General features: G+C 42.8%; 2 protein-coding genes across 2 annotated transcripts in view; both read right to left on the reverse strand.

The window, feature by feature from the left end:
* Nucleotides 1-286: 286 nt before the first annotated feature.
* Nucleotides 287-6,424, reverse strand: ddr2b (discoidin domain receptor tyrosine kinase 2b; the record flags this gene model as incomplete). Its single annotated transcript, XM_080836161.1, has 15 exons — nucleotides 6,327-6,424; nucleotides 5,854-6,085; nucleotides 5,403-5,550; nucleotides 5,059-5,161; nucleotides 4,660-4,843; nucleotides 4,295-4,535; nucleotides 4,099-4,164; nucleotides 3,675-3,811; nucleotides 3,298-3,502; nucleotides 2,803-3,032; nucleotides 1,956-2,077; nucleotides 1,660-1,857; nucleotides 1,323-1,557; nucleotides 961-1,110; nucleotides 287-418 (listed from the first exon to the last, which is right to left on the reverse strand). Exons 1-15 carry the CDS (start codon nucleotides 6,404-6,406, stop codon nucleotides 287-289), a joined length of 2,463 nt encoding a protein of 820 aa, XP_080692287.1. The 5' UTR covers nucleotides 6,407-6,424.
* Nucleotides 6,425-11,056: 4,632 nt separating this feature from the next.
* The window catches only part of nos1apb (nitric oxide synthase 1 (neuronal) adaptor protein b), a gene marked incomplete at both ends in the record, with an annotated part of 9,629 nt that continues 9,457 nt past the window's right edge, over nucleotides 11,057-11,228 (reverse strand). Inside the window, one exon of the mRNA XM_080836163.1 lies at nucleotides 11,057-11,228. This exon is cut by the window's right edge and continues 298 nt beyond it. Coding sequence (XP_080692289.1) covers nucleotides 11,057-11,228 — 172 coding nt within the window.

Consider the following 11,228-nt stretch of genomic DNA (forward strand, 5'->3'; position numbering starts at 1 on the left):
TATGTTTTTACTATCATCAAAATAATGTTCTGCATTTATGGTATCTTCATATAAACAACAATGTACATCTACTACAAACTTACAGAGTTACCAGAAGTGTGACATTAGCAGAATCTGTGCATGCACTTCCTTGTCCCTCCACTTAACATGCCAATAGGATGAAAATCCTTGTGTGACATTTCACTTTTGGCAATGCAACCATTTATTTTGTATTTGCAGTTATCAATAATCTGTTTGTGCTCTCAAATTAGATATGTGACAGGCAGAATCTGACGGCCCTCTCTCCCTACTCCTGACATGCTAGTAGGGTGCTGTGAATCTCTGTGAAGTTGGGCCTCTCTTTAGCATTCCTCCGCCAGCAGTTCAGCATGAGCTGGTAAACTGGGTCAGGGCAGTAGGCTGGCTTGGGCAAATACACCTAGAAAGGTACAAGAGTGAAGTCCATTCAGTATATTCGACACTACTGTAAGCTGTTTTGTTCTGTTAAAATGCATTCACAAGCTAGGGTGCCGTGCTGCTACTTCGTCCACGCCGCTACTTCTGTCTCTCAGTGAATGTGAATTACTGTGAAGAAGTGTGAATTATTAAAATGTTTATGCCTTAGCTATTACAGCTCAATATTACTTTTGATAGGCAGATATACAAATCAATTTGACAGAATAAATTGTCTGATGTGGCAGCTAAAAGCTTTTATCCTACAAATATGTTCAAGTTGGTGTTTTGGCTAATAGCCCACAGACATAGAATGATTTCTCTAAACAGAAAAGTGAGCTAATGTCCAAGCTGAATTTCATTCAGCCTGTCAGACACAACATATCAACTAGGCAAAATCATACTTACAAAGTTCAGAACATTCCTGCCACACTGTCATGGCCTTGTCATCACAACAAAGCCACTTTAAGAAAAGCAGACCATCAATATAATAGTAAGACGTTTGTTTAACATGTGTCAGTGTCTTACCTGCTTATTTTGGTCCCTGAAAAATTCCCCTGTGTTCTCGATCACCTGCTCATCTGACAGGTTGGAATAGGGCTGTTCTTTGCAAAGGGTTAGAGTCTCCCACAATGTCACTCCGAAGGCCCACACATCACTTGCCATGGTAAACTTACCCTGGGAGAGGAGTGAAATCTCAGGTGACAACATTCTCCACATTCCCAGGGCTTTTAACAAGGCCTCCAGGACTCATGATAAGACTATTGACAACCTAGTCATTTCAGTGAGCTGACATCAAGGTCTTAAGGTTCATTAAAATACTACTGCTTCTGTTGCACTTTCAGGTGTGACTGGTGTTGAACTGTGATCATTTGATGTAATGGGCTCACCAGTAGAATGCTCTCCCAGGACATCCAGCGAATAGGGAGCACTGCTCGTCCCTGCACGCGATAGTAGTCCCCTCTGTAGAGGTTCCTGCTCATGCCAAAGTCAGCAATCTTGATGGTGTCATTCTCTCCAACTAGGCAGTTGCGCGTGGCTAGGTCCCGGTGCACAAAGTTGAGCGATGACAGATACTTCATGCCAGAAGTGATCTGAGTGGCCATACTACACAAAGTACTATAGCTGCAATGGAAGGAGTATGTAGCTTTATGTACATTAACAGACAGCAGAGCTAAAATTTGTTAGTTTAATGAAAATAATGGATTGGCAGAGGTACTCATGTACCTTATGGTGGGTGCTTCATTGGATGTGGAGGACTCAGACTGAAGCTCATGCCGAGAGAGAAACTGATTGAGATCTCCGTTCTCCATGTACTCTGTGATCATGCAGAGGGGGTCGCTCTCCACACACACAGCCAACAAACGGATGATGTTGGGGTCCCTCAGTCGAGACATGATCCTGATCTCCTTCAAGAAGTCATTCCTGAGAAGTTAGAATATGAGTTGGTTTCTCAGCATTCGTAACTGTATGTAGATACAAAACACAAAACATTTCCACTCAATGTTTTGTTCAATACCTACCTGGCATTTTTGTTGGCATCCTCTCTTAGGGTCTTCACGGCCACTAAGATAGGTTTGTCCCCATTGCTTCCAAAGTCTTCCTTTAAGAAATTCTGCATACCCTCTGCCTCACACAGATGAACCTATGAGAGATTTTGATTTAATTTAATGTTTTAACTTTAAATATATATTTGCCTGTTTCAAAACTGATAACAAGAAAGTGTAAATAGCAATACTCAGTATGAGTATGATTTTGGTGACAAGGTTTTAATCTCTTTTTAACGTTTTCCTCGTCTATACCCTCTAGTCTGTGCACAGGAACAGAATACATAGGGACTGGAAATCTCAGTGAGTTCCTCTCTCACCATGAACAAACTGTGGGTCAAAGGTGGGAGACAAACAACATGAAGTATTAAACACAGTCACTGCCTTCCACAAGGGCCCGTGGTGTTTTGTTAACCTTGTGAACCCAACAACAGCTGAATCAACAATTTAGATATCTTTTGTAATGCGGGACTAAAACAATGTTTCACCAACCTCTCAACTGTTGCCTTGCAAACAAATGTCCCTTACTCCCCCACATGGACATCTCAGGCAAGTGCAACAAGAAATGTAATGTCTAGTCTAGAACTAAATTGCACTTTAAAAGGAGATTCTGGTTTTGAAAGCAATTCAAAATAGCTTTGTTGTCTAGCAATTCAAACCGTAAAGAACCACAAATAGAGAAGTTGAGAGTCGGTGGCACCAAAGATCATTTTTTACTTCACTCTTGGTCTGCTTATTAAACTTTTACTAGTTTTCAAATCCAGATGATTTATAGATTCCTGAGAATAACACACAGTTACACAGAAAACCTGGTGCCTCTTACCTCCCCAAACTGGCCCTCTCCCAGCTTCTCCTTGAAGGTGAGCTGGTCCCTGGGGAACTCCTCCAGGGCCCCCTCCCTCCCTGGGGGGATGGTCAGGCACACAGCAGCCATAGAGTAACTGGTGCTTCCACCAGCCATGTTGTTCTCGCTCACTATGTTCGCTTCTGCATAGTGTGGTGCATCATCAGTAGAACCTTTTTGGTGTGAGCTTGATGTTGACATTTCTTTCTCTGTAACATATGTATAAAGTGTAGATGTGTATCCTACGCACACACATACGTATATGCATACACGCACGCACACACACACACACACACACACACGCACGCACGCACGCACGCACGCACGCACGCACGCACGCACGCACGCACGCACGCACGCACGCACACACACACACACACACACACACACACACATGTTTTTTGCTCTGAAAAAATAGAAATACATCCACAATGTAACTATTACATAACACAAGTTCCCAAACCTAGCCCTCACCAGTATCCTCTGTAGACAAAGCAAACTCAGGTAATTTCCTTATCAGATGTGATGGCTCTTGATAATCAGATCCAAGGGGGAAGATTCTCTCATACGTAGAACTGGATTCAACCTCACTGGACAGAGAGGAGCGGCGATAGGAGAAAGCCTCTCTTTGGGCCGACAAGCGTGCAGTCAGCTCATCATCTAGTATACGGCGAGAGGCCTGGGGGCGGGTAATTATGTTACATAGTTACTCAATACACACATACATGTGTCTGAATGGGACATACAATATTTTTCTCTTCCGCTATTCAGCACTGGGTTTATGTGGTGTGAGTAACATCAAAGCAATCCTCCTGTGCTGACTAGGACAAAGATAGCAGCTGTTGTCATACCTTCTCAAGCATCTTCTGCCAAACCTGACGCCACAGGATGATGATAATGATGGCCAGCAGAATGACAATGATGGCAACCAAACAGCCAATCAGAATCCTGGTGTTGCTATCATCTATTTTATGTGTTGGATCATCTCCTGTGAGATAGAGGGGAATGAAGAAAAATAACATATAATTTCCTATTTTTTCTCTGAACAATGCATATTTTTCTCACATTGAAAAGTTGCAATGGATAAAAGCATCTGCTAAAGGAATCAATTCAGTGACCAAAACAGTTTACATTTTCACAGAAGATGCAGTAGGGGGCACCATTGTACTTTTAAACCTAACAGTGCCTGCGTCTCCAAGCTGAACTGCTGGCAACCCTGCAGTGATACAAAGACAGGACTCTTCTGTCCATTTAGATTATATGGATATTACTCACCTGGCTGAATGCCTGTTGTGTGGCCTCGCTTACGAGGAACCAAAGAGGTGTTATACACTGCTGTATCTATAAGAATGAAGCCATACATGTATTCCCTTATAATGTTGGTGTGAAATTAAGTATTTAAAATATGCTAAATAAGAGCACAGACGGAGAGGAAGGCAAAAAGAGCATCACTGCTCAAGGAAAAGGTTACCTGACTGAAAGGCGATTTCACTGAACATCATCCAGGCATCGCTGAAAGCAAAGCGGCACCTAATGGCACTAGCCATGTGGTTGCCAAGGGCAACAGTGACAAAGCGAGCGCTAGGGCTGATCCTGTCCACTCTGGGTCGAAATGACACGGGATTGGGCTCCCAGTCTGACTCTGAGCGGAAGTAGCATATTGCTTGCCGGAAAATTCTCACACCCCAGGTGTACATATTGTTGCAGTGAACCTGTGTGAATAGAGCACCAGTTATAGTCTGCTGGGACAATACTGTATTTTTTTCATAATAACTGAGGGAAATATGATTATTAAATTGTCCAATATCCTTTTTGTTTCTGATCTAGTGAACCAACCTTCATTGAGGAGAAGTTTCTCACACGGTCAAACTCAAAGGTCATCTCCACATATCCATTAGAGAAACTGGCATTTGTCCAGCCCACATAGTCATATCCTGGCCACACACCATAAACTTGGCTCTGAGTGAAGTCATCCAGACCCCAGGCTCCATCGGTCAGCTGACCAAGACCTTCCGTCAGACTAGGGAAAAGTAAAAAAAAAAAAACATTAGCCTACTGACCAGTCACCAGACCATATAGCCCTTGCATTAATTGTCTAAATCCTAGCTTCAGTCTGCTGTCACACAATTAATACATGAAGTCTGAATAATTTGCCAAAAAATAGTAGTTTTTGGTACGCAGGCTTACTTACTGAGGCGAGTTCCTTACATACTAAAACCAAAACCTGAAGCTCACCTGTAACCCATGGCACCATCATACACTGAGTCATTCAGGTCAACTCTCTGGCCTCTCAGTGTCATCTGCTGTCCATTTGGACCACTATAGGACACAAGACCATCTTTTGCAGAAGCAGAGTGAAGAATTGGTCAGATTCCTCCACGGGAACTTACATTGGTGACACTGCTATATTATAGAACTCTCTCAATGGCTTGGGGCTGTGTGTACTCAGTAGGTTAACAGTATCTGAAAACCTTGAAATAGTAAATATGTATATGTAGCGTGTGGAAATGTGGAAATATGTAGAAGCCTGTTGACAACATAGATAACCAAGTGATGTCTGTGAGAGAAAGGGCTCCCACCTAGCCATTCGCAGCCGTACAACTCCACCCTCATGCACACAATCATAGAGTGGTCCGTGACGGGCATGAAGCGGACAAAGCGAGCGATGATGGGGGGCTCCAAGTCCTTCAGCACCACATCATAAGCGTTTCTGTTCCCCTCAATGATCTGCTTCAGGGACAAAAGGCCTGCAGTCAACTGTGATCTACACAGTAACACGAACAAGCCAAGTAACCACAAATGGATCCATGCATCACCAGTCTTGAACTTCATTATACCAAGAGCAAACAGTTACAGTAATCAGTCGTCTCTCTAGGCCATGAAGTTATATAAGGCTGTAAGTATGCTCACGTGTCAGTCCTGATGGCCATTTAGCCTGATAAGTATAAATAAAAATGGAAAACAATATACTCTACTAGTTTAAAAAGAAGTCTAGGTCATTTGCAGCAGGAGATCAAACATAATGCCTACCTGCCTCCCTTTTCGATCTCGCCAGGAGACCCAGCGGCTGCCATCACGGCTGTATTTAATGCGGTAGCGTTGGGCAAACTCATTGCCCACGCCGTCAGCATGGCGACCCTGGGTGCCCACGAGTGTGACGAAGTGCACTGTGCGCAGGTCGATCTGCAGGAACTCCTTCAGGGCCTCATGCTCTGCCATCACATCTGGACACCACGCCCCGTCACCATCGTCAAAGTCAAGCCTGAGGGGACATGACGTATGATGTGTCGAGGGTGTGTGACTGAATTAGTGTGTTTGTGGGAATAGGGTTTAGGTGTTAGTGTCTGCATGTGTCATAACATTCATAACATTGTGTCCATCTTGGTATGTTCATTTTGGAATAATTTGGGGGGGTGTGAGCGTACGCGCCCAAGTGTGTGTGTGTGTGTGCCTGTTTGTATATGTGTGTGTGGGTGTGGGTGCTCTTGGCCATCTTTACACACCTGCCATATCTAGCTGCTGTGGACTCTGACCACTGACTGGAGGCAGAGATGTCCTCATCCTGGATCTGTCCTCCCGCCATGCCCAGAGGATAGCGGCACACGCCTGCAGTCAAAAGCAACACCACAGTCAAACCTGACCAATGCTGCTAACAGAAGGTCTGTCCTACACATACGCTGGGCTCACCCCCCACTCAGGAAGTGCATAGATCGACATTTGAAATGACAGAACTTGAACCTAGAACTGGAGAACTGATGCAAAAGATAATTCTTAATATATATAGGGGGCCAATGACGAAAGGTTAGCAAATACACACACCGGCTCCCAAACTCCTTAACCGACAGAATTTTTTTTTTTTAAACAGAAAATAAATAACACAATAACTTCTGTGGGTATGGCTGTGTTTGGTAATACAAAACTGCATTTTTAAGATACATTTTGTTCTTCAGTTCCTATATAATATCTAATTCCTGTTCCTTGTATGAGGGTTTTTACTACAGCATTACTACATCAACCACAAACCAGGCCTCACAACAACGAGCAATTATATACAATTCAGCACAAAGTGTTATTGTAGGTGTTGTGGTTTTGTGAGAAGTCCATAGCTAATCAGGAAACATGGGAATTGGACACGCAGTGGCCTCTCCTGCTCGGTCCCACACCCCTTAACCAAAACACCCTCAGCAGCCCACCAGCCTCCCACCAGTGAGGCCTCAGCTCCTTACTGGAACAGAGGCACCTTTATGCTAGTGCCAATGCAAGCAGAAGGAGAAGCAAGAAGCTTTGTATGCCATTTCCTTATTTTTCATTCTTTCACAGGAGCCAGGCTGTCCATAAAGGAAGATGAGAGAGCGAAGAGGAAGTGTGCCATGCGTTTGAAAGAGGAGATTGTATTACCAATACGTTGTGTGAATGACGGCATTTTGTAACCTGGGCAACAGATCCCATTATTCAATTAAAAAAAAGAACACAATTTACGTAATTGTTTAAGACATGTTTTTCTTTCTTTATATTTTCAGTGGATTTGCTTCTTCTGCCTTCTTACTCTTGAATAGCCTATCCACCTCAACTCTGTATCCTCTTCCTGTGTCATCTGTTCTGTGAACACCCACGACCCCAATGCAACCCTCTGCGTATGATGCGTGATTGACACTCTCAAAGCATTTGTCATGAATGCTAGCAGCCCTGGACGCGCTCTACGCCGGCATCCATTCGGAGAGGGGGTATGAGCCGCTCCGAGAGGCTGCGGAGCAGCTCAGCGGGGATGCGGCTGTGGAGACGGACAGCCCAGCCATGAATGGGCGCCACTGTGAGCTGTGCGGCGGAGAGGCCACTGGTGGAAAAGTCCTGCAGCGGGTGATGAATGGGGCCCTTTCTGTGCCCACGCGGCTCCTGTTGGCGTTGGCAGGTACAACAGACACCAGACCCCCGGCGGAGTGTCCACTGCACTCGCCTCAGGCCCTCAGTCTGTAAATGACCCTCCTGTTAGCTGTGTGCACTGTCTGACCACTGGAGCAACACGCCACTGCATCATCACAACTGAGACGAATGAGAAGTTTAGGGTGAAATCATGCCAGGAATTCCATTTCACAGCCCTGTTTTCTTATGAGGTAGCTTCCATAATTCTCCCTGTATGTTTCAAGAGCTGGTTGCATGTTAAGACCATGGGTGGCAATCCGAGGAATGTCAGATACTAACCTGGATTTACCTGAGGATGTGCCGAATCAAAGAACCTTAGCAGGACCATTAGGAGTATTTCCCATCCTCGAGGCAACCTCATTTCAAGAACTGGAAAATGATTATCCCTGAAAAATCATACAAAACATCCAGTTTAATGCATAATCTCTGGAGATAAATCACACTGACAACTTATTTAGTTTGTATAAGGTTATAAATGCTATGTAAAAAAGATGAGCTAAAATGGTGAATATGACTTCATACACTCCTCATAGCATATTAAACACACAAGCACACCAACCCCAATCTTGGATGAACAGCATCCGTGTCAGAACTACACAATTCAAGAAGGTTGAAAAGGTAATATTTATAAAACAGATGTCTTAATCCATCTGAACATGAAAGGCTTTCTATAAACATTTCAAACTCAAGCTGTTTTCACAGCTGGGTACTTTTAAAAAGCTAGCTACGAGCACCTCAAAGTGAAACTGTCGGCTAGAAAAATAACTTTGGCAAAAAACAATGTTAGCAATAAAACTAAGAGTATAATTCTCTTGACTATATTTAAATGGGGCCTTGTTAGTGTCACATGGCTTACTGGGACTGAGTGAAGCACAGTGGTTCTCTTGTAGAAGTAGGTAATGGATGTCTTACTGACATAAAATCCACTGTGTACATGGTGTTTATTTATCTTAGGGAAAACCTGTAAATGTTGGTAAAGTATGTCTCCAATGATCAGCACGGGAAGGGGGAGTGTTGTAGTGTATACAGTCACTCCTATGGCAAGTGGCAGAACTCTCACCCCTGTGCAATGGTTTACTGTATAGCTGTGTGCCTATGGCTGTGAATAGTTGAGACTATACTTCATCATACCATGTGTCATGCATTTTTATTGCACCTCAAAACAGTCAATCTTTTTCCAATCCATAGTACATCATTTTTTACATTGATATTTAATTTCATTCAAACATTAAACAGGTAATTTGCAAGAGCAAATTAGGGCATATTAGTATATTAAGCACTATCCTTTCATTCTGAAATGAAATCTATAACTGTGTTTGACAGAAAAAGGCATGCCCAGCTTCTTTAAAGAGAGACCACAGAACACTACATGACACACTACTGAATATACACTGTAAATGTCCATGAAATATAAACTCCAAACCACAGACTGCGTACCCCTGAATATTATTCTGCAATTCTACGAAGGCTAGTTATTAAATGCAACAGAGGTTGGCATGCCATTATAACATCTAGAGGAGCTAGAGCATGATCTATAGTGTTTCAAATCTTAACTATTTACTATTCAACATATTAGGCACAGTTAAAAGACATGGTAAAAAATGGTGTAAACTTACATTTCAAATGTCAAAATCTTCAAGGCATTGGTCCAAACTTAATTGGTGATATTCCTGTGTTGTGTGTCTCATGTGGAGTTCTTCAGTGTGAGAGCAGGGCACGGTCAGAAGCTCTCTGGCAAGAGGAGCAGAATGAAGAAAGTTTACAGTCTGAGCGAGGAGGGAGAGGTGCCAACGGCCCCAGAATTCCACCTGAAACACAGAAGGTTTCAATTATGTCCCAGAGTGGCTGTTTATAGCGTACGTTTAGACGGCCACAGAGCTACTGAGAAAAAAAGAACACACTCCAGCCTGTAGTTTTATGCTGGGACAATACATTTCACTAACCCTCCTTCTGCTTCAATTGAAATATAGTGCACTTCAATCATCATGTCCACAGTATAGGCCCACTGTCCCTGCGAAAATTACTCCTATTATCTTCACAAGTAGTATTAAGATACTACAATCTTGCATGTGGCTGAGTGTAACCATCGCCAGACTATGTTGACTCTAAAAAGGAGTTCAATTTCAAGGTATAATCATGTACTCTATCCATTCATTAGACAAAACCCCAGTGTCCATGATACTGAAGCTACACAGACAACAACAGCATCTTGCAATCTGTGTTGGTAAGCTTGTATTGTTTTCCCTCTTTTTCTTCTTGATATTGTAGTTGAAATGTTACTGACTATTAAACTATCTAGGCTTCATGGCAATATTCACAGATTAATGAGCTTATTTCCTATTCATTTTTTCTTTAGGTTTTATATAAAATTGAGGAGACACTAAGTCATATTTACACTGAGGAAGCAACACAAATAAATTAAGTAATTTTAATTGCAATTCATTTCAAAAATGTAATATGGACACACACAAAGCAGAGAGCAACAAAAATATTTTATTCCGGAAATTGCACATATCAGAAGCAATGCAACACATAGGTCTGTGTACACACATAGCATTGAACTGCTTTTGGGATCCACACGGCTTTGAAACTCTGACATGCTGTCGTCTTCTGAATCAAAATGTTCACAGTGAAGTAATCTATCCTGATGCATGCTACAGTAATTCTCCAGTAATCTAACTGAACTGATAATAGCAAAACTTCAAAGACAGGAAATTACACATAGACAGCTCAAAAAATAATGAACGCAGAAATAGGACAATGAATTGACTGTCATAGGGAATTACACTCTTGACATAATCTGAAAAAATATATACTGTGAGATCTTGATGTAGCTAAGGCAATTAATACTGAGAAATAAAACAATATTCAACAAAATATTAGCATGCACTGCCTCAGAGAATGAGGACCTGAGGCGAAAAAGCACCACAGGAATAATAGTTTAGATCTAAAGGCTACAGAAGTCTCACAGGCTCAGGAGAAATACAGTCAACATTTCAGAAAGAGAGGTTAACTATGGGCTCAGCACAGTGAGGGGTTACATTGAGAATGTGTGATGAATGTTAAACCAACCCATAGTTTGCTAAAAATGTCAGCAGATGCATTTTATGTTTGTTTTTTGGGGCTGCACTTGCACTTGATTAGACTGGGAGACTGTGAAGATATACTAAGTCTGACTTCTTTGACTTAAACTACACTGCTTCATCTGTTACTTTGGAACAAAAAGTGTCTGAACAAACGAATAAATGGAAATGCAATGGTATTGATCCTTCAGTGGAGATGTGTTGCAGGCTGTCTGCTGTCTCCTTTCTGCTCAAACCTCCCCCTTCCCTGTGCCTAATGTTGCCTCTGCCCTCAGCTCGCTCAGGAAGAGCACTGACCCCTCACCCTGGCCCCAGCTGTCCCGCTCATCACTCTCATCCGTGTTAGACTCGTACTCCGAGGCAATGCCCGACTCCCTGAAGCCCAGCACCTCCAGGCCGGCG

The sequence above is a fragment of the Sprattus sprattus genome (genome assembly GCF_963457725.1).
Source record: "Sprattus sprattus genome assembly, chromosome: 4".
Lineage (NCBI taxonomy): Eukaryota > Metazoa > Chordata > Actinopteri > Clupeiformes > Clupeidae > Sprattus > Sprattus sprattus.